Raw genomic sequence first — 26,196 nt, 5'->3', positions numbered from 1 at the left:
TTTTCCATCGGATATTCTTTACTGCTTTGTCATTTAGTTGACCATATGGTTGTGGGTCCATTTCTGGATTTTCTCTTCTCTTCATTGATCTATATGTGTTTTTGTGCCATGACCATACTGTCTTGATAATTACAGCTTTGTAACATAGCTTGAAATCTGAAATTGTGGTGCCTTTCGTTTTGTTTTTCTTTTTCAGGATTGCTTTGGCTACTATTGTGATTTCATACAAATTTTATGATGGTTCTGGCTTTGTGAAAAATGCTGGTGGTATTTTGATAGGGTTTGCATTAAATGTGGAAACAAAATCTTGAGTCATACTCTAGACCTATTGAATTAGAGTCTACATTTTAAGTTTCCTTAATCTCTGAAGTGCTATAAAATGTTTTGTTTTTTGGCTAGGGCCAGATGAAAATAAGATTACTAATCTGTTATTGATCATTTAGGAATCATGAAGATGAGAGCAGTTTTTGAGATGGCTTTGAGCAAATGTCACTTTGCTTTTCAAACAGGAGAGCAAAGAGGATTCCCACATCTGTGCACCTAATCTTTTTCCTAAGTGCTATTTTACGGTAGAATTATTGGAGGGCCTTGAATTGGAAATGGTGATCGCTAAAAGTCAGCATTAAAACTAGGTCATCTAGGGCTAATTTTATATTATTCTTTGGTAGTATTTCTAGTTTGGAAGATCAGGAATTTATGAGAGATATAGTAGACCTATACCTCTTCAAGGCACTGGCAGTGTAAGTGAGATGGAGAAATGTAAGCTAGTTAAGGTGATAATTAGGTTTCTTCATAACTATACGTTTTTTCATAACTATAAAATGATTTTTCCCCAAATATGGTGTTTAATGATGTATGGTAACCTATGTAAAAGTTTCTGGTGGTATTATGTATCTCTCTAAACTTGACTCCTCCTTGTTAAATATTTTTATTAATGAATTGGATGGAAAAAATATGGGGGGTAATGTGTATGTTAGATAAGAAATTTAGTATTCCGAAAGATCTTTAAAGAGCAGAGTAATGGGCTAAACCAAGCAGGATAAGAAATTTAATAGTATAACTGTAAAAATCTTTAGGGTTCTCTCCCTCCCTTTCTCCAAAAAAAGCTAGCCAGTAGAGGTGCCTGGGTGGCTCAGTTGGTTGAGGTCATGATCTCAGGGTGGGATCAAGCTGGGAGGTGGGCTTCCTGCTCTGTAGGGAATCTGCTTGTCTCTCTCTTCCTCTGCCCCTCCCCCCACTACTGTGTATGTCATCTTCTCTTTCAAATAAATAGTTAAATAAATCTTAAAAAAAAACCAAAAAACTAGCCAGTAAACAAAAGAACCCCAACGAAACCCATAAAATCTGACAAAAGCAAAACAGTCTACTTAAGTAATTCTTCAGTATCTGTATAGTGGCTGCCAGAATACCCCTCAAAAACAGAAAAACGTATGCAATCTTCAGTTGTTTTGTAAGTGTCTAGAAGTAAGGGTGAAGTAATCAGCCGTAACATATTGCATTCTGGGTATAATGATTTAAAGGGTGTTGGTATATTTAAGCATGTTTAGATGCAAAGAGTCTGAAACCATGGCATATTAAGGAATAGTTGAAGGGTAGCTTGGAAAAGAAATGCTTTTGGGAGTACATGATAGATGCATGTATCTGAATGGCTGTTATGTGGAAGAACATCTAGCTTGAGGGGTTGAACTTGGGCCAGTCGATAAAATTACGGAAAAATATTTTTTTAAACTTTGAGATCAGAGATCGCTTTTATGCCTGGTAAAAGCAGAGCATGGACAGCCTCTAGAGAAGAACTGTGTAGCTGGGTTTTACTAGAGGTTTTCAAATACTAGAGAAGCCAGTTTAAAGGGAATATAGAGACCTGGGATTTAGATGAAAGATTGAATCAGGTGACCTTTAAAGGTCCTTCTAAAGAGGAAATTGTCTCTTTCTGTGATTCTAAGGGTTCCACACAGAGAGGGCTATAAGGTTTAATAAGGGAGCGTTACATATGTGTTGGCTTAGAGGGGTCGGGTTAGAAGAATGTTGGCTGACTGTCTTGCTTTATCAGATTTGCAGAAATCAATATAACGTTCTACTGTGACTATATAGCTGAATACAGTTTGTAACTGTATACATTGTACCATTGTTATGTTGTCTTTAAAACAACTTGATTATTTATGAATCAACATGATTTTTACGAAGATTATGAATTTTCAGGGTAAAGTGGGTGGAGACAATATTGACATTGGTTTTTAAGTATTAATTTGTAGCCTCTTTTTTTTTTTTTTTTTTTTTTGGTGTGCAAAGTACTGATAAACTGTACTGTGTACTGTGGAATAGCACATCTGTAACCCTGGCCTTTTTTATGTTTTTCTGAGCTCTTGAACTTTTTGTCAGGTAGGAAGCTTCAAACAGAGCTCAATGCAGTTTGTCAAAATAGCCTTTTAAAAAGGTTTACTTGTGGATGTTGTCAATCCCATGGCCCCAGTGCTCTTCATTCAGCCTCTTTTCTAGATGAGAACAATGAGAAATATGGTGATAGGAAATTATACTTAGTGATCTTGGGCAAATCACTTAGTTTGGGCTTTGATTTCATCACCTTTAAAATGAGGAGTTTAGGGGCACCTGGGTGGCTCAGTTGTTAAGCATCTGCCTTTGGCTCAGGTCATGATCCCAGGGTCCTGGGATAGAACCCTGCATTGGGCTCCCTGCTCAGCAGGGAGAAGCAGGTCTCCTGATTCTCCCTCTCCCACTTCCCATGCTTCCTTTGTCCCTTTCTCACTGTGTCTCTCTCTCTGTCAAATAAATAAATAAAACCTTTTTAAATAATAAAATTAGTTTAGATTATTAATTTTTTTAAAGTTTATGAAATACTGCCAAATATAGGGGAAAAATGCAGAAAGTAATATAATAAATACCAAAAGATTTAACTTACATTTATGTTGGACCACATTAGGTGATATTTAAAGGTTCTTTAAAAGAAAAGGTTCTTTAAAAATCTTATTCTAAACTAAATATTCAGTGGGAGATCTGGATTAGGAAGATTATTTTGTTAGAACCTCAGGTACTGTTGGGGTTGGGAATAAAGATGAGGAAGTTGTTATTATGGAGGTGGTGGTTAAAGCCTAGGATTGAATTGATTTCTCCAGAGGAAGTTGTATAAAGTAAGATGTGAGGAGGTGAAAATGATAGAGGATCCAGTGAAGAAAACTGATCCAGTGGGGTCAGAGAGTTAAAGAGGAGTGAAACATACTGGCAAAGCCAAGTTAGGAGTTATAGGAAATAAGCCATTGTATCCATGCAATTCTTAGTACTCATGTATATTTAGATAGATGTATTTATTGATGTAAAATGAAAGAAGATTAAGATAACAAGATAAATAATAGTTTTGTGCTCAGAAGTGAGAGGCCAAAAGAGCAAGGTAGCCATTTTTCTGCTCATGTCCATTGGTAGAAAAATCTTATAGAGAAAAACCTTCTGTTTTTATTGAAGTTGGCATAACCTGCTTGCCACAGACCTTGACTCTTGGCAAGGTAGGTGGATGCTGTTCTTCCATGCATTTGAATTGAATAAACAAGGTCTTATTCCTCCTGCCAGGTATGGTATTAGGGTGATGACTGTGTGTCCTGCTAGTCTCTGAGGGGCTTTCCTGAATATGTTTTTTGTGGTTTGCAAAATATGGACCCCACGCAGAATTGTGCTATGAACTTAGCTCACTACTGACCAAAAAGATCAGTGTAGAATTCAGAGCAATTAATCTAGTAGTAGCAGAGTGGTTTTTGTGGTTATTTTTATCTTAGATCTCCAGACCAGCACATTTAAATTCTGTATTGTACCAAAAAAAAAAAAAAAAAAAAGCAGACCAAGAAAGAGAGTATGGATTAAATAACTAGTAAAGAAAAGATCACTTAGTAATTAGAGTACAGACTTGAGTAATTTCTGTACCTAATATTTGTGATATGAGATATTTTTTTGTGTGAAAGACTGAATTCCCAGCTACTCTTACACCGAAGATGTAAGATGTAAGATGTAAGATGAAAACAAGAGTTTTCATTTTTTGGCCTTTTTCACTCACCAATTCCTGTGGGTCTCATACCTGACATTCCCTCAAAATGGCATGCAGGTATTTATGACTGGTTAGCACTGGCACATTTACGGGTCACTTAACTGAGTGAGGGATCTAATGTAAACATGCAGCTAGGCCATCTAGGTACTCTTGGTAAAGAAGCAGCAACAAGAGGTCTTAGAGTTATTGTTCTATGGGACTTTAGTACTATCAGAATGAGAAACATTTGGAAATGCTCAGGGATGTATTCCTGCTCTATTCTGATTCCTTACCCACAGATGGAAAACATTTCATTTTTTGAAATTAATGCAGAGAAGAACTGAGAGACAAGGAAATTAGGCATTTAATACTTACCTATAAGTTTAAATGTCTGGGCTTTTTGTCTGTATAAAAATAATTTAATAATGCACTTTGGGAATATTGTGTAAAGTGTTTTTTAGGTGAGTTAGTTTGGTTTTTGCTTGTGGTTATTGGGATATGTGGTAGATATGTTAGAAGTAAGATATACAGTATACAGAATACAAATTAGAATGTAGAAGTTAGGCACAAATGATTTAGCATAGGATTTATTTATTTTTAAAATTTTTGACATGTATACTTTGCTAAGACTTTGACCTCTTTAACTGTGCAGAAGAGTCAGTGGGTTCAGTAAGCGCCCCTCTTGAATAACCGTGACTGATGCCCTGTAATGGATTCAGCTAACAGGAACCAAATCTGATACTGTCAAATAGGATTAGCAGCCACGCAGGCCAGTTGAGCTGTGCCTGAATGCCAAGTGGATAAGGGTCAGTGGGCTCTTTTGGCATCTTAAGTAGGCTGGTTGTTGAATTTCATATTCCACAAAAGTCCTTGTTCTGTGGTGGCAGTCCTTTTCTGCAAATTGAATCAGTATTCAGTTCTGACATTTGTCTTGTGGACCTTTTTGCTTCTTTGCATGGTAGAGTGTTTCTGATTTTAATAGGTTGGTGAAGAAAAACCAAGGAAATGTAAAGACTTTTGTCATCATGCACTTTAGAAAGGACTATTGGGGAACTCTGTGGAAATCACATCATTCATCTTTGTTTTGCATTGGATTTTAATTCTTGCTGTGAGATCTTTAGTGCTGAATTTAGGCACCCAAACTGGACATTTTTAGTGGTAATATCCGTGGATTCACTGGGCTTGATTTATCGTCGTTCTCCTGTTTGTCAGCAAAACATTTATTATTACTTTATTACTTATATCTTTTATTACTTTATCTTTTCTTTTTCCATGTCCCTGAGGAAAATTTTAAGTAGGCTGGCTATCTTGACACATTATATTTCATAAGGTATTCAAGGGAAGAACACATTTAGAAAGGTCTTTTTTTATTAGTTGTAATTGTCAGCATATAGATACTTTACATGTTTTGTTAGATTTATACCTAGATATTTAAATATTTTTGAGGGATTGTAAATGGTCATAAATTTAAAATATTGATGTTCAGTATTGGATCTTAATTTTTTCAGTTTATAAAATATTTACATTTTTAAAGCAAGTGTAAATATTCGTCTATTTTCTTTAATATTATTGCTATTAAGACCTGTTTTAGGCACATGAAATATAGATAAAAAAATAAAACAAACACCATGAAATGGTATCATGATATGAAGTTTTAAATTATAACAGAGTTGGATTTACCGCTATTTTTTCTTAAGATACATCTTTTCTGTTTCTTTAAACATGAAACCTTACATGCCTCCATGTCCTAAAAGTATTTTCCTGTATTTTCTTCCAGTACCACAGTTAAGATAATGAACATGCCCCCCACATATTTTCTTGTGCCTTTTTGTAATCCCTTTCTTTTGCTTTTCCCTGATATTCTTCACTACTTTCCCCTTCTCCCTCTTCCCAGGCAACCCTTGATTTATTACTATTCTTTTCTATTACTGTAATTAGTGTATATTTTCTAGAATTTTATATATATATGAAATCATATTTACTTTTTTTTTGTCTAGCTCTTAGTGGGATAGTATATAATTAGTCGCTGAGATTGTAGGATCTGGAGACAGACCAGTTAATCTTAAATTCCTACTCTATTGCTTATTTATATCTGTCTTTCCCTAAGTCTCAGTTTCCCAGGTTGCCATGGGAAAGTGCAGTTGTCCACTGGGAGAATGCAAGTGAGGAAGATACAATGCTTGAAGACCGAATTGGGAGGATTTTTTTTTTTTTTTTAAAGATTTTATTTATTTATTTGACAGAGAGAAATCACAAGTAAGCAGAGAGGCAGGCAGAGAGAGAGGAGGAAGCAGGCTCCCTGCTGAGCAGAAAGCCCGATGTGGGGCTCGAACCCAGGACCTGGGATCATGACCTGAGCCGAAGGCAGCGGCTTAACCCACTGAGCCACCCAGGCGCCCCTGGGAGGATTTTTAATATGCTATATATAGCGTTGGCAAGCATATACATGACCATATGCAGAAAGGTTCAGAAATCTAAGGGTAGAATGAAGAAAACCATTTAATTTAGAAGTAAAGATTTATAAAATAAGTATGACTAAAATAGAAAGGAGATGATAAGACACTGTTGGAAAGGATTGCTCAGGCTGGGAGAAAAGACAAACCAGAATAGGGATGAATGATGAAAAAGAGATGATAGATGAGAGGTAATGCTATGCACGAAGAGTAGTTTTAGTAGGTATAGAAGAAAGAAAATGGTGGTTTCAGAAGTAAGAATTTAAATGTTTGGAAATTTTTAGGTGGACCTTTCCAGAATATAACAAGGTTACCATATATCGTTTATTAGAATAGAGAAAAGTCAGAAGTGGAAAGTATTTATTGAGGGGGCATGGTAGAACTTGTGGTAAAGAATTATAAATGGAACTTACAAAGATTACTTCCCCAATATCTGGTTTGGTGGGACGAATGGTATTGAAATGGTTGATAGAAGTGTAGTTTAGCAGAATGAAACCTGGTTTATTTACATGTTTTTCGTTTCCAGCATAGTCCAAGATAATTTGTAAGTACATAATGATTTAACTATAGAGTCTCAAGTGAGACTACTCTTGTAGGAAAATTTTCCATAGTACTTAGCAGTGAGTACTACCATACACACGGTATTGGTTCTTAGATATCTTAAAGCTTAGATGTAATATTAGGTTTTCCCTGAGAGTTTTGGTGTACGCTAAATGTGAGTCATTACCCATGTTACCTGTTTTTTCTTTGTGGGTTGGTTAATCTACAGACAGCCAGGAAAAATAATATAGGACAAGTTCAAGATTAAGGGTGTTTTATAGAAATATACTTGTATCTTAGATTTGCACTTTCAGTGTTACAGCCACCAGCAATATGTGACTATGGAGCACTTGAAATATAGTAATCCAAATTGAGATATGATGTAAATATAAAAATTAGAATATGCATTGGACTTTTAAGACTTAGTATGAAACAAAGAATATAAAATAAAATAGTTAATTGATTATTTATAATATGGATTACAGGTTTGAAATGATAGTATTTTAGATAGATTAAATAAGTTGTATTATTAAAATTGTATCTGTTTCTTTCTTATTTTTTAATATAGCTCCTAAAAGTTTAAAATTTCATATGTGGTTTATATATGACTCACATTATATTTCTATTGAAAAACATTGTCTTAAGATGAAAGAAATCCACCTCTCTGTTTTGTTATAATTGTATAACTGTTTGCTGAATGGTAAATCCTTAGTGGAAAAGCAAAAAAAAAAACACCCCCCAAAACAAAAACCCAAAACAAATTTGATGTATGAGTATGCTTAATGAAATTTGCTTCTAATGGATTTAAAAATAAGTACTGTCATTAGACTTACTTGATTTCATTAGATTTCTAATTATTTAAACATTCTATTTAGTCAAAGCTGTTATTAAACTTGGAGGATAGAGTTTACTGATGCCAGACTTTAGCTAACTAGTCTCTGGGCCTGAAAGTGGATCTTTGCTTTCCTCTGCATGATGTCACAGTGCATTATGGGATTGTTGGTCTCAAAAGCATCATATTCTACCTCTAGTTTCTATTATGTGATACAGTGAGTGTCATGCTTGATGATGTTTATGGTTTTCTTTCTAATTTTAGATTTTCTTAATCAGTGTAGCATCATTGGGAACTTGTTAGAGAAACTAATTCTTGAGCCCCAAACCCACTGAATCAGAACTCTGGTGGCTGGGCCTGGGAATCTTTTTAAAGCCTCCAGTAGAAGTGGCAAAACTCAATTTCTTTATGACAGTTCTCAATTTTGTCTCTTGATTCAGATCTATTTATCCTGGTATCATGGTATATTTAACTAATGTAAATTTTATTTTTATTACAAAAGTGCTCATAGGTTTTAGGATTTAATTTCTAAATAGCTATATTTATATTTTGAGTGGCATTTTATCTGATTCTAATGAAAGTTTACTATATAAGTATCATTTGGGCAACTATACACAAGTATTTGGAAGAATTGCATTCCTTTCTTTTCATTTAATCAATTGTAAAAAATGTCACATTCTTAGGTGGATGCTCTCCGATTGCGTTTGGAAGAGAAGGAAACTATGTTGAATAAGAAGACAAAACAAATTCAGGATATGGCTGAGGAGAAGGGGACACAAGCAGGAGAGATACATGACCTCAAGGACATGCTGGATGTGAAAGAGAGGAAGGTTAATGTTCTTCAGAAGAAGGTAAAGTGTGGTGTTTTTTGGAATAGTTTGAGAAGAATACATATTAACTCTTCTTTAAATATTTGGTAGAATTTCCCTGTGAAGCCATCTGGTACTGGACTTTTGTTTGTTGGGAGATTTTTGATTACTAGCTCAGTTTCTTTGCTGGTAGTTGGTCTGCTCAAGTTTCCTGTTTCTCCCTGTTTCAGTTTTGATAATTTAAAATCCTGAAATTTATTCATTTCTTCTAGGTTGTCCAGTTTGTTGGCATATCGTTTTCAGTAATATTCCTGTATAATTGTTTGTATTTTTGTGATGTTGTATTTCTCCTCTCTCATTTGTGATTTTATTTATTTGGGTCCTTTCTCTTTTCTTTTTGATAAGTCTGGCCTTACCCCTTACCAATTTTATTAATTTTTTCAAAGAATCAGCTCTTCTGGTTTCACTGACCTGTTCCTTTTTTTTTTTTTTTTTTAAAGTTTCTGTATCATTTTATTTCTGCTCTAATCTTTATTATTTCCTTCCTTTTGCTGGCCGTAGGCTTTGTTTATTGGTCTTTTTCTAGTTCCTTTAGGTGTGAGTTTAGGTTGTTTATTTGAAGTTTCTTTTGCTTCTTGAGATAGGCCTGTACTGCGATAAACTTTACTCTTAGAACTGTTTTTGCTGCATCCCAGAAGTTTTGGACCATTGTGTTTTCATTTTCATTTGTTTCCATGTGCTTTTTAATATCTTCTTGATTTCTTAGTTGACTCATTCATTATTTAGTAGCATGTTGTTTAACCTCCAGGTCTTTGTGATCTTTCCAGACTTTCTTGAGGTTGACTTCTTGTTTCATAGTGTTGTGGTTAGAAAAGGTACATAGTATAACTTCAGTCATTTTGTATTTATTGAGGCCTGTTTTGTGACCTAGTACATGTTCTGTTCTGGAGAATGTTCCATGTGCACTTGAAAAGAATGTGTGTTCTGCTGTCTTAGGATGGAATGTTCTGACTAGATCTGATAAGTCCAGCTGGCCCAATGTGTTATTCAATGCCATACCTCCTTATTGATTTTCTGCTAAGATGAGCTGTCTGTTCATGTAAGTGGGGCATTAAAATTCCCTATTATTTTGTTACTATCAATTAGTTCCTTTATGTTTGTTACAAATTGTTCTTTATATTTGTGTGCTCCCATGTTGGGTACATAAATTCTTACATTTGTTATATCTTGTTGAATTGTCCCCTTTATTATTATATAGTGTGCTTCTTTGTCTCTTTTTAACAGTCCTTGAAGTCTAGCTTGTCTGATAAAGTATTGGTATTCAGCTTCCTTTTGACACCCATTTGTGTGGTAATTGTTTCTCCATCTCCCCTTCACTTTCAGTCTGGATGTGTCTTTAGGCCTAAAAAGAATCTCAGGGCACCTGGATGTCTCAGTTGTTGAGTGTCTGCTTTCGGCTCAGGTCATGATCCCAGGGTCTTGGAATCGAGCCCCGAGTCGAGCCCCAAATTGGGCTCCCTGCTCAGCAGGGAGCCTGCTTCTCCATTCCCCGCTTCCCCTGCTTGTGTTCTTTCTCTCGCTATCTTTCTGTAAAATAAATAAATAAAATCTTTAAAAAAACTAAAGTAGGGGTACCTGGGTGGCTCAGTGGGTTAAGCCTCTGCCTTTGGCTCAGGTGATGATCTCAGGGTCCTGGGATTGAGCCCCACATTGGGCTCTCTGCTCAGCGGGGAGCCTGCTTCACCCTCTCTCTCTGCCTGCCTCTGCCTACCTGTGATCTCTCTCTGTCAAATAAATAAATTTTTAAAAAAATCTAAAAAAAAGATATAAAAAATAAAAAAAAATAAAATTAGTCTCTTTGGGTGTTGTGTTTTTAATCCATTCTGACACTCTCTTTTGATTGGAACATATAATCTATTTACATTCAGAGTAGTTATTGATAGGTATGTATTTATTGCCATTTTATTACTTGTTTTGTGGTTGTTTGTGGAGATTCCCTCTGATACTTTCTTGTCTTTTTCATGTTTTGCTGATTTGCTATAGTGATGTATTTAGATTTCTTTCTCTTTATTTTTTGCAAGTTTATTAGTGGTTTTTGATATGGTTACCATTGGGTTTATATATAACCTCTACTGCAAATATCAGTGTGTATACACACACACACACACACACACACACACACACACACACACACACATACACACACATATATACACACTGTGTGTGTGTGTGTGTGTGTGTAGACTTAAAAGATTTATTTATTTATTAGAGATTGTGAGCATGAGGGGTAGGGGCAGAGGGTCAGGGAGAGAGAGAATCTCAAGCAGACTCCCCGCTGAGCATGGAGCCTGATGCAGGGTCCTGATCACAACCTGAGCTGAAATAAGAGTTGGACACACAACCAACTGAGCCACAGAGGCACTCCCAAATATCAGTCTGTATTAAGTTGATTGTCTTTCAAGTTTGAACTCATTCTTTCTTCTTCTCCTCCCCATGTTTTAGGTATATGTTATTATATTTATATTCTTTATGTGAGTTCCTTGATGGATTTTTAGGGAAGTATTCATTTGTACTGGTTTTGTTTTTCCTACCTTTATACTGTCATTTTTGGTCTCTCCTTTCCACTCAAAGAGTCCCCTTTAATATTTCTTGCATAACTGGTTTAGTGGTCATGAAATCCTTTAGTTTTTGTTTGCCTGGGAAACTCTCTCTCTCCTTCTATTCTGAATAATAGCCTTGTTGGATAGAGTATTCTTGGGTGCAGATTTTTCCCATTTAGCACTTTGAATAGATCATGTCACTGTCTTCTGGCTTGCTCAGTTTCTGTTAAGAAACCTCCAGCTAGCTTATGGGGTTTTCCCTTGTAAGTTATGACTCCTTTTGTCTTGCTGCCTTAAGACATTTTTTTTTAATCACTGTACTTTACAAATGTAATTATAATATGTCTTGGTGTTAGCCTGCTGTTAATGATTTTGAGGGGAGTTCTCTTTGCCTCCTGGAGCTGGGTGTCTGTTTCCTTTCCCAGATGAAGGAAGTGTTCAGCTATCCATCCATCCATCCATCCATCCTTGCTTCCTTCCTTCCTCTCTTTTTAAGATTTTAATTTATTTGTTTAACACGAGAGAGAGAGAGTGAGAGCGACTGCTAACAATCAGGGAGCAGCAGGCAGAGGAAGAGGGAAAAACAAGCTTCCCACTGAGCAAGGAGCCTGATGTGGGGCTAGATCCCAGGACCCTGAGATCATGACCTGGGCCAAATGCAGACTTTAAACCGACTGAGTCATCCAGATGACCCTCAGCTATTATTTCCTGAAGTAAATATTCTGGCCCCTTTTCTCTCTTCTTCTTCTTTTGGGACTTCTATACTATGAATGTTATTATGTTTGATGGAGTCACTGAGTTCCCTAAATCTGTTCTTGTGTGGCATAATTCTTTTCTCTCGTTTGTTCAGCTTCATTGCTTATCATTACTTTGTCTTCTAGGTCATTAATTTGTTCCTCTGCTTCTTCCAGCCTACTGGTCATTCCATCAAGCATGGTTCTAATTTCATTTATTACACTCTTTATCTCTTTTGATTCTTTTTTAATTCTTTTATCTCTGTGGTAAGGGTCTTACTGATGTCTTCTTTTCTCAAGGCCAGTGAGTATCCTTATGATTGGTGCTTTAAATTCTTCATCAGGTATGTTCCTTATGTCTGTTTCACAAAGATCTTTGGCCATGGCCTTATCTTATTCTTTCATTTGTGATAAATTCCTCTGTCTTCACATTTTGTCTAAGTCTCTGCCTTCTTCTGAGTGTTAGAAAAGACAGTTATATATCTTCCTGAAAGTAATGGCTTTACGAAGAAGAGGTCATGTATTTCCCAGGAAGAGACCTGTCAAGGAGTGTTTCCTATGTGTGCTACAGGTGCTCTGCTTTTGTGTTCTGGCTGCTCTGTCCTTCAGGCCAGTCATTTATAGGGGCTTTCCTTGCCTGCTGTGGTCAGTGTTTGGTCCCTGGCCTGAATGTGACAAGTTTTTGCTAGGTGTGCTCTGGTCTGCTTGTGAAATGAGACTTGTCACCATCTCCACCGTAATTGAGGCCCTGTGAAACTTTATGGTCTGGAGACATGGTATGGATGGGGGTTAATCCTGGTCTTCTGGGACAGGGTCCTGCTGCACTGGGACTGAGGCAAGTGTGACTGAGAAGGGCAGTTCCACTAGAGCCCAGTGGGGTAGGGCTTAATGTAAGTAAGTTAAGCAGCCAGTGTGGGTGCTATGCTGCTTCCCACAGTTAGCTCTGTATGTATGCTGAGGGGCAGGGGAAGGAAATGGTGTTGGCAAGCTCCATTGTTCCCAGAGATGTGTCTCTGTGAATGCTGCCTCTCAGGGAAGTGCTCTGGGAAGTGTGATCTCCCCACTGTGTACCCCAGATGCTTTTCTTCAGATTGTTGTTTCTGTACTGTCTGCCCTCAGGTTGTTTGCCTGCCATCTCTGAGGAGCAGTGCAGTGCTCTCCAGACTCTATTCCAGCCAAGCCTGCTGACCTTTAAAACTCCAGGCTCTAATCTCCACTGCTTGAAAGAACTCATGAAATATAGCTTCTCTCTTTTTACAATTCAATGACTTTGGAGAAATATTCTCCTTGTGCTTTCCCAAGTGCTCCTTTCTTTCTCTCTCGCCTTTCTCTGACCACACCTTCTTCCCTCTGCAGTACTCAAGATCTGTGTCTCCCCCAAACCATGTCTCTATACTGCCTGCCTTCTCCCATGTGGCCTCTTCTCTCCCTTTAGTTGTAGAGTTTGTTCTGTCAGTCATCAGGTTGATTTTTGGGGTATTTAGGATGATTTGATAGTTATCTAGTTGTGTTTGTGGAACAAAGCGAGACTAGGGTCCTCCTTCTCTGCTGCCATCTTCCTGCTTCATACCCCAAGGTTTAAATTTTTATTTAATTATTGGTTGCTCTAGAATTCCTTTGAAAATTTTTCAAGAAAAATCATAGGTGCTATGTTTCCTAAGTTCCTGCTTATTAATTATGTGTTAATATATTGTCTTTTTATATTTTATAATTGTTTCAAAGATACGAATAATAAATAATGGTAATTATTCAGCTTAAGAAGTAAAATTTCAGGGGCGCTTAGTCAATGGCTTAGTCACTAAGGTGGCTTAGTCGGTTAAGTGTCTGCCTTCTTCTCACATCATGATCACAGGGTCCTAGGATCGAGCCCCGTGTCGAGTTCCCTGCTTTCTAGAGAGCCTGCTTCGCCCTCTCCCAGTGCCTGCCACTCTGCCTACTTGTGTTCTCTATTTCTCTGTCAAACAAACAAACATATACATACATATATTCTTAAAAAAAAAAAAAAAAGTAAAATTTCAAATACAGTTGATGTTCCTTGGTATGCCAAGGAATGGCAATACTACTTGATAGGTAGTATTGTCCTCCATTTGTCACAGAGTTGAACATTTAATTTTGGTGTTTATGCATGCTCCCATATATTAGGTCAGGATACATGGTTTTATACTTTTATAACCTATGTATCTATTAATGAAACATATATAATATGAGGAAGTATACCTTACAAATAAATATGATAAGTATTTACTCCGAATGTAATCAGGGGAATGTAAAATAAGACCAGGTTAAGAAACAATTTTATACCTATCCTTTTATGCTATGTTGGCAAAAATTAGAGGTCTGTGACAGTATCAAATATTGATAAATATGGCAACTGGATTTCTTGAACAGTGCTGTTGGATTTTTAAATTGATACAACTGCTTTGGAAAGTAGTTATGAAATTAAACATAAGCATATCCTCCCTGATACAGACACCTTAGATGAACTCCAGGGCATGTGTAGGAATGTTCATAGTAGCCTTGTTTGGCTGTAGAAAAACAAAACAAAACAGAACTGAGGAAACATTATACAAAAGTTCATTAAGAGAAGAGTGGGTAGGTAAATTTGATATACTCACTCAATAGAACCTATTATTTTAAGGGAAATTAATGTTTCTGATTAAAAATTCAGCAAAGTCATTTCTTCTAGGTGAAGGGAGATAAGGAGGAATATATAAGTATCTTAAGATGGATTAATGAGTTTATGTATATTTATTATACTTCACAACATATATATATTAAATAGCATTTAATATAATTTAAAATAACTGGAGGCAGATTAAGTTTTGTTAAATTTGCATGGTACATTGGTGTTTATTATCATATCTTTTATATATTTTCCTCTGTTTGAATATTAATTTAAAAATTGCTTAGAATAAAAGCCTCTATGTATGCATATTAGTATTTTCTTTGAAAAAGAACTTTTCATATATTTCAGTTTAAATTTATTCCTAATTTTATAGTTATAAAATTAGAATCACTTTTCCCTAGAAGTTCATTTATACATTTTGAAACAAGGTCTGATACAGATGTAGGGTCTTACTTGATAATGTTTAACTGCCTGATTAAAATTTTTCATATAAATTCTCTGGCAAAAGGGTTTATTTAGCTTATGGTCAAATATGTCCAATTATGATGAACTGATGACTTGGACAGTTTGACCCTCTTTCCTAGAACCAGAATTTGGCTATTTACAGTATTTGCTGATTGAGATTAACTTGGGGCCGTATTGAACAAGTATAATCCTCCTCCTGCAGGATGACTTTTTAGATATTGGGAACTTGCTGTTTGACAGCCCTCAAATCTTATTTTTCTAGATGATATATTTCTGTTCCTCCCAATGTTCTCATTTGCCCTGGTTAATTTTTCTGATTGCAGTTATTTGTCTCAACTCATTTCTCTCCTGTACTTTAACAGTTGGAACTTTGGATCTAATTGCAAGAGAGATGATTAGAACATTATTAATATTCTTGACCCTAACTAGTATGATATTGGGCAACTCACTGAAACTGGCTAACCTCCAGTTTTTTGTTTTTTTTTTTAACTATAAACAGTATAGTAGTTACGTCAGGAGGTTTTTGTTAAATGATGTCATGTGTAGGAAAGTACCTTGGAACCTGTAGAGTGTTGCATACTGTGGATATAAGGTATTAATATATATATATTTTAAGATTTTTACTTATTTGAGAGAGAGCACATGCACATGAGTTGGGGGAGGGGCAGAGAGAGAGAGAGAGAGGGACAAGTAGACTCCTCACTGATCAGGGAGCCCTGTGCCGGTTTCGTTCCTGGAATCCTGACATCATGACCTGAGCTGAAGGCACGCTTAACCGACTGAGCCACCTAGGTGCCCCTTGATATTGTTTATTCTTACTAAATTTTACTTTGCTTAATTCAGCCAATTAATCTTTGAGGATCTTCAACTTTATGCCTTCTACCCACTTATTCTTTATACTTTCATATAAATGATAAAAAGTTGAATAGACCAGAAAAGGCTTTTGTGATATATTTTACCTCTTTCAGATTGATCATTTATTGAAATAGTTCTCAAAGCTCTTTTTGTTGTCTGTAGAATTTTTTTTTCTTATAAGCTCAGTTTGTTTTCAGTTCTAGCCTTTTTAAAAATTCTTATTTCTCAGTGTTCTTCATTCAGACCATTACAAACCTGTCTTAAAAAATCTGAGTCAGTTGTAGAGATCACTGTGTAATTCTTTCTTACAGCGATGCCTGGATTATGAGCCCGTGATATACTCAGCTGTTTTTGGCTTTTTCAGAACAACTACCCACACATTTTCCTAGCTTTCTAAGCAATGTATATATTTATATACACTGGAGTGTTGTTTGCTCTTTCTCCTTTTCCTCCCTTACTGAGTACATTTAAAGTTGCATAGTCAGACTGTGTTTTGTGGCTTCCCCTTCTTCCTAAACTGCCTTTTTTCATCCATTCGGTACCTTCTGCTGTATAGTAGGCACTGCGTTAAGTATAAAGACAAATGAGATGTGGTTTCTGCTCTCAAAGTCTTAGATTTCTAGGAGTTAAAGAAGTGGTGATATACATGGTGTACAATGAGGTACAAAGCAAGAATTTTTCGATTCGAACGAGTGTGAAAGGAACTAAGTCTTGAAATTGAATGAACGTTTGCTGGGTAGATGGGGAAGGATTGAGACATCCCAAGCCAAGAGAGCACTGTGAATGAAAACTTGGAATTCCTTTCCACAGTGTCATGCCTTGGAATTCTGCCTTTGCTTTTTAAACATTTTGTAGTAGGAATTCTTAAAAGTTTCTGGTAGAGCTCTGTCTGTGAATGCCTTTTCTTTCTTTCTATGAACTCTCTTATTACTTAGTCTCTGGGAAGATTATTCCCAGTAGTTGTATAATGTGGAAGTTTTCAGTGAATATGCTCATCTTTATTTTCCTTTCAGTGAATATACTCATCTTTATTAAGTTTATTTAGGAAACTAATAAAGAGAATTCAGCTTTTCTTTTCTCTGGCCCTGAAGATTTTCTTTCAAAAACTGAAAATTTATCTGCAGTGGGGTATTAAGATAACCTTTCAGTTAGAACTTAAGGTGTTCCTGGAGAGATGGCTTAATTCTGCACACACTTAACCAACTTTGTTTCTTGATTCAGACTTAAGCCATAAGGAAGAAGGATAGATTAACTCTATTTTCATCCTTTTCTTGTTTTTCTGACATCAGAGTTCTATAATCATTTTTTTCCACAAATATTTATTATTATATGTTTAAGTAAATTTAAGGAGGAATACCAGGAAACATATTACTTTGGGTATATTGGATATGCATTTAAAAAAAATTATTGTTTTTTGAGAATAGTAGCAGCTGTGATAATGGCTGGATTTTAAGTCACATACTCCGCACTGTTTATGGCTCTTTTTTGGCCACTGCTGCCCACCCACAATCTCCTGAGTCTCTAGACAGAGTATGTATTTGTATGCACTGGGTTAACCCTGTGCTCAGAAAACAAAATGGGACCAGAGCAGATGGCCAAGCATGCTGTACAATGGGATTAGCATTGGGCTCCTCCTTCCCAGGGTTCTCCCCTATGGTTTTAAGTAGTTTCGTGTTACAGTAAATTTCTTATCTTTATAATAAATCACTGACCTGGAAAATGTAATTGAGCATTTGAATCTTAGCTTCATTCAAAAATCTGTGTTAAAATTGTACAGCTTCTTGCTTGCTTGATTATAAATGATAATGTAGCTTGGAGTTTAATTTGCTGATGCAGATGTTACCATCAGTCCCTTCTGTGCTTCTGTCACTTCTGTTGGTTTCGCTTTGCTTACTTCTCCAGTTTCCTAGGTTTGGGTATTTAGAGCTCAGATTTAACGTAGCAGAAAGCTGATTGATATATAGAATCAGAAGGTTGCAGTTGGTTTGTTAGTTTGGTCCCAGATTGGTTCTTACAAGTCTTTTCTGTTATTTTGTTTTTGGTAGGAAGGCAGAAAGAATATGTTTTTTATATATCCTCTTTGTTTTCTGTGAGTCTTGGTTAAGATAGTGTTATTTTCTTCACTTTTTCCATATCATAAGATGGAAAGGAGAATATGTTTTATCACTAAAAAAAAAGTATTTAGTAATTTTACTCAAAATTAATATAAAATTGTTATATTTTATTTTTAATAAGGATTAATTGCAGTGTTTCCTAAGTTATTATTTTTAAGTCACAACCCAGCTGTTAATGAAGTTAAAGAGAAGAGCAAATCAGTCTCTAATCAAATGTTAAGTTGGAAATTTTGTACATTTAGGCATTAGAATTTTCTTTTTTCATTCTTTTACTTATTTTTTAATATAATACAGTTTAATTAAATTTTTTTGTTTATGGAGAATATGTACAGCTAAATTCTTAAAATGTTTTATCAAAAGAATGTGTAGTAGATAAAGTCTGGTTAATGATGATATTTTTGTTGGGGAATATACTCCATATAGATTTATTTTGTTTCATATAATCTTCCCTATCTTGTTCCCGCCACCCCCTCCTTTTCAAATAAACCTTAAGGAGATTGATAGCTGAATTTGGACAGTCTGATTTAAGTTCTAGTTTCGAACTTTTTAAAGGTAACTTTAAATGATGTTGGTAACTTTTTAAGTGATGTTGGTTTTATACAATTGACATTTTGTAATGAGTGATGAGTTATTCCCTAAGAAAAGTTTACCTTTTTATAAATTGGCTTAATTATGATAGATTCCTGCTCACCATCCTTTATACTTCCAGAACATATCTCTCCAAAAAATAAAAACAGTAAAACAAACACAACACCCCTTGTCTCTACATTTGATAATCTAGACATAAGAAACTTCAGTTATAAGTGATTAAAGCAACAATAGCAATAGCACTGCTTTCTAGTAGATGGAGAAAAACCTACTGCTACATAATGAACTATTTCTAAAGCTTAGTAGCTTAAACAACCATTTTTGAATGCTCACTTATTTGTGAGTCATGAATTCAGGAAGGGCTCTCTTGGGTAGTTTGTCCCTGATTTGTTTGGTGACAGCTAGGGGTGTCAGCAGTTGGATGATCCACTGCCAGGCTGGGTTTTTCACTTGCATACATTCGTCTAGGTACTCCTTGGCCTCTAGCTACATGGCTGCATGCATGGTGTGTTTTGCCTCAGGGCTTCTGCATATGTCCTGGGTATCCCACAGCATGATGAGAGTCGTCACACTTCTTATGTGGCACCTAACTCCACAGTCATAAATGTTAGAAGCCGAAGGTGCCTGACCAGTTAAGGTTTATGTTATGAATGGGTTTAGAGGTGGCAGAGGACTCCTTTTGCTATATTCTGTTTGTTATAGTTACAGGATTTATCTTGATTCAGGGGGTTCAGGAAACAGACTTCACTTCTTAATGGAGCTGTGGCAAACCACATTGCAGAGGAGCCTGTAAGTTGGGAGGTATTATGGTGGACATATTTGGAAAAAAACACCTGCTCCAGTTCGATAAAAATACTGAATAAAGGAATAAGATTATAAATCTTACTCCTTTATTCAGTCATCCACTGTTCCCAAAAGAAGTCACCTGAAATCAGAAGGAATTCTGAACAGTCTGTGATTGTTTTACCCAATTCAGGAATTATCACAGGGTATAAAAATATAAAAAAAGAGTACAAAGGAATAAAATGTAAAGAAAGGATACAAAGGATGGACTAACAGAAGGTGAATTAATGCTCTTTTATTTTAGAGATTCACCTTAGGTAAGAAGCACAACTGTCTAGATGAAAACTTTGTGTATTAGTGCTCTCATATGGAAGAGACTGCCATCTACAAGATAATTGGACTGAGTATGTGCATAGATTCAAAAGAATTTGAAAGTCTTTAAAGAAGTGAGAAACTTGGCTAAGTTTTTTTGTGTTATTTGGGGAATAAAACAGGATAAATCTTAGGCTTAAGATTTTTTTTTTAAAGATTTTATTTATTTATTTGACAGACAGAGATCACAAGCAGGCAGAGAAGCAGGCAGAGAGAGAGGAGGAAGCAGGCTCCCCGCTGAGCGGAGAGCCCGATGCGGGGCTCGATCCCAGGACTTTGGGATCATGACCCGAGCCGAAAGCAGAGGCTTTAACCCACTGAGCCACCCAGGCGCCCCTAGGCTTAAGATTTTTAAGCTAGCACTAGAGGTTAAATTTTTTTTTTCCTAATTGAGCTATTTTTCACCTATCATTGAATTTACCATTTTAAGCTGTAGAACTCATTGTTTTGTGTATACTTACAAGTTTGTATGACCATCACCACTATTCAATTCCAGAACATTTTCAAGAAGAATCCCATACTGTTAGCACTCACAGCTCCTTATCCTCTGGCAACCTCTCATCTACTTTTTATCTCTGTGGAGTTGCTTGTTCTGATATTCATATAAATATAATTGTATAATATGCAGCATTTTGTGTCTGGCTGGTTTTTTTTTTTTAATTTATTTTTAAATTTCTTTTCAGCATAACAGAATTCATTGTTTATGCACCACACCCAGTGCTCCATGCAATATGTGCCCTCCATAATACCTACCACCTGGCTCCCCCAACTTCCCAACCCAGCCCCTTCAAAACCCTCAGGTTGTTTTTCAGAGTCCATAGTCTCTCATGGTTCATCTCCCCCTCTAATTTCCCTCAACTCCCTTCTCTCCATCTCCCCATGTCCTCCATGGATTTGTTATGCTCCACAAATAAGTGAAACCATATGATAATTGACTCTCTCTGCTTGACTTATTTCACTCAGCATAATCTCTTCCAGTCCCGTCCATGTTGCTACAAAAGTTGGGTATTCATCCTTTCTGATGGAGGCATAATACTCCGTAGTGTATATGGACCACATCTTCCTTATCCACTCATCCGTTAAAGGGCATCTTGGTTCTTTCCACAGTTTGGCGACCATGGCCATTGCTGCTATAAACATTGGGGTACAGATGGTCCTTCTTTTCACTACATCTGTATCTTTGGGGTAAATACCCAGTAGTGCAATTGCAGGGTTATAGGGAAGCTCTATGTTTAATTTCTTAAGGAATCTCCACACTGTTCTTCAAAGTGGCTGTACCAACTTGCATTCCCACCAACAGTGTAAGAGGGTTCCCCTTTCTCCACATCCTCTCCAACACACATTGTTTCCTGTCTTGCTAATTTTGGCCATTCTAACTGGTGTAAGGTGGTATCTCAATGTGGTTTTAATTGAGTCTCCCTGATGGCTAGTGATGATGAACATTTTTTCATGTGTCTGATAGCCATTTGTATGTCTTCATTGGAGAAGTGTCTGTTCATGTCTTCTGCCCATTTTTTTTTTTTAATTTTTAGATTTTTTATTTATATATTTGACAGATAGAGATCACAAGTAGGCAGACAGGCAGGCAGAGAGAGAGGAGGAAGCAGGCTCCCTGCTGAGCAGAGATCCTGATGCGGGGCTCGATCCCAGAACCCTGAGACCATGACCCGAGCGGAAGGCAGAGGCTTAACCCACTGAGCCACCCAGGCGCCCCTGCACAAGAGTTTTAAATTTTGATCAGGGCCAATTTATCTTTTTTTTCCTTTGTTGCTTTTGCTTTTGGTGTCATGTCAAATAAACACATTGCCTAATTGAAGGTCACAAAGATTTCCTCCCACATTTTCTTCTATGAGTTTGTAGTTTTAGATTTTTGTATTTAGGTCTTTGATCCATTCTAAGTTAATTTTTGGTGTAAGGTAGGGGTCAACTTCATTATTTTATAGGTGGGTATCCAGTTGTCCCAGCACCATTTGTTGAAAAGACAAATCTTTTCTCATCGAATGATCTTAGGACTCTTGTTAAAACTCAGTTGCTTATGGACATGTGTGCTCATTTCTGAACTCTTAATTCTAGTCCATTGATATATATGCCTCTCCATGTGTCGTACTACCCTGTCTTTTTTTTTTTTTTAAAGATTTTATTTATTTGACAGAGAGAGATCACAAGTAGGCAGAGAGGCAGGCAGAGAGAGATGGGGAAGTTGGCTCCCTACTGAGCAGAAAGCCTGATGTGGGCCTCAATCCCAGGACCCTGGATCATGACCTGAGCTGAAGGCAGAGGCTTTAACCCACTGAGCCACCCAGGCGCCCCTGTACTACCCTGTCTTGATCACCGTAGATTTTTATAGGTTTGGATATTGGGAAATTATCTACCTTTTTTCATTTTCAAGGTTTTTTTGTGGGGGTAGGATGGGTCTCTTATAATTCCATATGAATTTTGAGATCAGTGTGTCCATTTCTGTAAAAAAGGCATTTAGAATTCTGGTAGGGATTGTGTTGAACCTGTTCATCAATTTGGGGAGTATTGCCATATTAACAATATCAAGTTTTTCAGTTGATGGACATGGGGTGTCTTTCGCCTTCTTTAGGTTGTCATTAATTTCCTTTATCACTGTTTTGTAGTTTTCAATTGATAAATCTCAAACTTCTTTACATTTATTCCTGAATATTTTATTCTTTTTGATGCTATTGTAAATGGAATTTTCTTCATTTCATTTTCAGATTATTAATTTTTTATAATTAGACATATACAACTGATTTTTTGTATACTGATTTTGTATTTTGCAACTTTGCTATACTTGTTTATTAGCTTCTAATAGTGTTTGAGTGGATTTTTAAGTATTCTGTATATACGATCATGCCATCTGCAAAGAGATAGTTGTACTTCTTCTTTTCCAGTGTGGCTGTCTTTTATTATTATTATTTTTCTTTCCTAATTGCTATTCCGAAATGTCCGGTACAGTGATGAATAGAGGTAGTGAAAGCCTATATCCTTATCTTTTACTTAAAGGTTTTTTTAATTTTAATTTTAAGAGACCTGTACACCCAGCATGGGGTTGAGTGAGACCAAAACTTGCATGCTCTACTAGCCAGGCACTGCCCCCCCCCCCCCACCATTTTGTTCTTTCTCTTAGGAGAAGGGCTTTCATTTTTCACCATCAAGTATGATGTTAAGTGTGGATTTTTCATAGATACCCTTTATCAAGTTGAGGAAGTTTCCTTTTGTTCCTAGTTTATTGAGTGTTTTTATCATGAAAAGCTGTTGTACTTTGTCAAATGGCTTTTCTAGATTTATTGAGATGATCATATGATTTTTATTCTTTATTCTATTAATATGGTACATTATATTGATTGATTTTTTTGTATGTTGAACCAACCTTGCATTCCTCGGGTAGGGATGAGTGTTTTTACATAGCCTTGCAGTTTTCATCTGGAGGAATGTGGAAGCTTGTTCTATCAACATTAGCATCTTGGCAATAGGAACATACCTGAGAGAACATAGCCTTTGGATAAATACCTTATTTTTTATTTTCTTTTTTTAAAGGTTTTATTTATTTCACAGAGAGAGACAGAGAGGGGTGTAAGTAAGGGGAATGGGCGAGGGAGAAGCAGGCTTCCCCCTGAGGGAGCCCAATGTGGAGCTCAATCCCAGGACCCTGGGAGCATGACCTGAGCCAAAGGCAGACAATGACTGAGCCACCCAGGTGCCCCTAAATGCCTTATTTTTAAGTGCTAAGGTATAATATAAGTAAGAACCATTCTGAGACTTGTAATGCTTATACAATAGAGAAGTAGTTTTGACCCTTATTAAAATATCATTTCCTTGGATTTTAAACTATGTTTGAATAATTAGTAAGTAACTTGAGAATTTACGTTTATCTGGATCCATTTTCTATTGATAGTATGCCATATAAATATTCTGAGTCTTGCAAGTTCTAGTTCAGAGTGTTCTGATTTCTGCTTTGATTGAGCACACATTTTAAACTTGAAAATGGTAATTAGCAAGCAAATATGAAAGGGTCAGATCCCTATTGTGATAAAGGTTGTTCTGAGAGGTCTCTCAGGAGACCTCATAGCAGGAAATTGTTAGAGTAATAAATACATAGATAAGTATCTGGAAAGGGACAAAGGATTAAAAAAAATACTGATCAAAGTTTTGAAGTACAGTCAATATTTTCTTCTGCTTAAAAACTGCTTCTAATTTGACATGAATTAACTTGCATTGCATTCTCACCTGTGGGAATGGCCATTTGGATAAATGCCCAGGTACCTGTCAACTCTGGTTACGAAGTTGAAATAATTAGCCACCTGAAGAAGTTATTAAATCAAACTTCGATGGAGTAGCTTTTCCACTGTTTCTTCTTTCTGCTACACCAGTATGTGCCCCCTAACCAGAAAATAGCTTCAAATGTCAGAAATGTATTTTGTCTTTATCTGTTTCATCTTCCTGTAATTGCTAGACCTAGTTGCTTTTTTCTCCTAACCCTTTTTTTCCTAGAGGAATTTTTTTGGATTAGAAAATTCAGGGGTGCCTGGGTGGCTCAGTCAGTTAAGCATCTGCCTTCAGCTCAGGTTATGATCCCCAGGTTCCTGAGATTGAGCCCCCCCATTGGGCTCCCTACTCAGCGGGAGGCTGCTTCTCACTTTCCCTCTGCTGCTCCCTGTGCCTGTGTGCTCGCTCTGTCAGATGAATCAATAATATCTTTAAAAAAAAAAAAAAGAAATTCTTCCAAATCTACCATGGAAAATATACTAAAGTTGATAAGATCCTTAGGTTTCTGTTATATATAGACAAAGGACTGTTGTTTGGATCCATTCTCCCTGTGTCTTACCCAGGCCAGACTCTTATTTTAGACACAGTGAATTTGGTAACACAGTATTTTTATAAAATAGCTAAGTGAGCAATTTTCAGTGAAGTGGCTGTTGATTTTAAATGACATTCTGGGTATTTGAAAAGAATGCCACTGATGAATGATATTTAACTCCCCCTACCCTTTTGACAATCTGATGAAAACTGTGGGCTCTTTCCATATAAAAATGTATATAGCTCATTTATGTGGACTTGGACATCATACACCCTGCTGTCCGTGAACTTCTTATTAAAAATGAAACAAAAATTATTTGTTTCACCGTCTGTGAAACAAGTTTGGAAGAAGGGTCCCTGGGTTTTACAAAGCCATTAAATTATGTGTGTGGTTCAAATACAAGATACCTTGTTCAAATACAAACAATTTCATGTTAACTGTAATTTAACTACAAAGTGTATAGCTGCTGGGTATAATGGATACTATGATGAGTGACACAGACTGCGTCCTCCACCACCACCCCTCTCCCACCCCGCCAGGGGGTTGAGGATGTATTGGCCCAAATGCTGGAAGTGCTGTTGACATAGTCCTTAGTTGTTAGCTCCTGTGGAGATTGCCTGGGTGAGAGACCTCCCTTGCATAAGAGCATACTGTTTTCCTTTGAAATCCCAATAATTGATCTCTATAGGATACAGGGGATTGAATTCATTGCCCTGACTTGAGACAGCTCTTAAAGATCATCCTGATTCAGAGCTCCTCAAGGATTTGTCTGCATCCTTTGGAACTTGGTGGCAGCTGAATTTTTCCCTCTGCACAATCCTGTTCTACCCTGCCCTCCTTCTTTTCCACTAGTAGTGATCCCAAAAGCGCCCTTTAATATACTTCTTGCATAGTAAAATCTGTCTCAAGGTCTGCTTCCTGAGAAACCCAGCCTTGTCACACTAGTATTGAGTAGTAGTACAAGTTAGCTTTACTTCAGACCATAAAATTAGGCTTGGCTGAAATAAAAGTTTAGTGAGATGAACTTGAAATTAGACTCAAAATACGTGAAGCATCTCAGTATTACTTTTAGCCTTATATTTTCAGTGGTTTTTGGAAAGCTGGGCTTCTTTGAATTCATTAGTGGTTTCCCAGTCTTATTTTAGCTTTGCAGAAACCCCCCAAAGTCTCTAACAGCTTGGTTTGTTTGGTCCCACAGCATGAACCTTTGAAAGGTATACGTTACATGAAGGGTTACTTACATGTCCTGCAGAAATCCCTGGAGATTTCCCATGTTGATAAGTACATATGATAAGAGAACTCCTCTTGTCATAATCCTAATCATGTTACTTATCACAAATCCTAAGATTTCTTTCTTAGATAGTATTTAGAAAATTCTTGCTTTTGTCATTCTGAGTGAAATGATGTATAGGTCTATTCTAGTATTAGAAAAAGATGGAAAAACTTTAACCAGGAAAATTCTATGTGAAACTGGGGCACCTGGGTGGCTCAGTGGGTTGAGCCTTTGCCTTCAGTTCGGGTCATGGTCTCAGGGTCCTGGGATCGGGCCCCACATTGGGCTCTCTGCTCAACAGGGAGCCTGCTTCCCCCTCTC

The 26,196-nt window shown here is 36.6% G+C and overlaps 1 protein-coding gene across 9 annotated transcripts in view; it reads left to right on the top strand.

Moving 5' to 3' along the window:
* Positions 1-26,196, top strand: part of ERC1 (ELKS/RAB6-interacting/CAST family member 1) — a 559,355-nt gene that overhangs the window by 142,223 nt on the left and 390,936 nt on the right. For all 9 annotated transcript variants that reach the window (XM_047740148.1, XM_047740147.1, XM_047740146.1 and 6 more), the window contains one exon: positions 8,536-8,703. In XM_047740148.1, the coding sequence (XP_047596104.1) occupies positions 8,536-8,703 (168 nt within the window). The remainder of the gene's footprint in view (positions 1-8,535; positions 8,704-26,196) is intronic.

Source organism: Lutra lutra, chromosome 8 (assembly GCF_902655055.1).
Source record: "Lutra lutra chromosome 8, mLutLut1.2, whole genome shotgun sequence".
Taxonomy (NCBI): domain Eukaryota; kingdom Metazoa; phylum Chordata; class Mammalia; order Carnivora; family Mustelidae; genus Lutra; species Lutra lutra.
The sequence above is the reverse complement of the archived record's forward strand: the minus strand, read 5'-3'. Positions and strand labels throughout refer to the sequence as shown.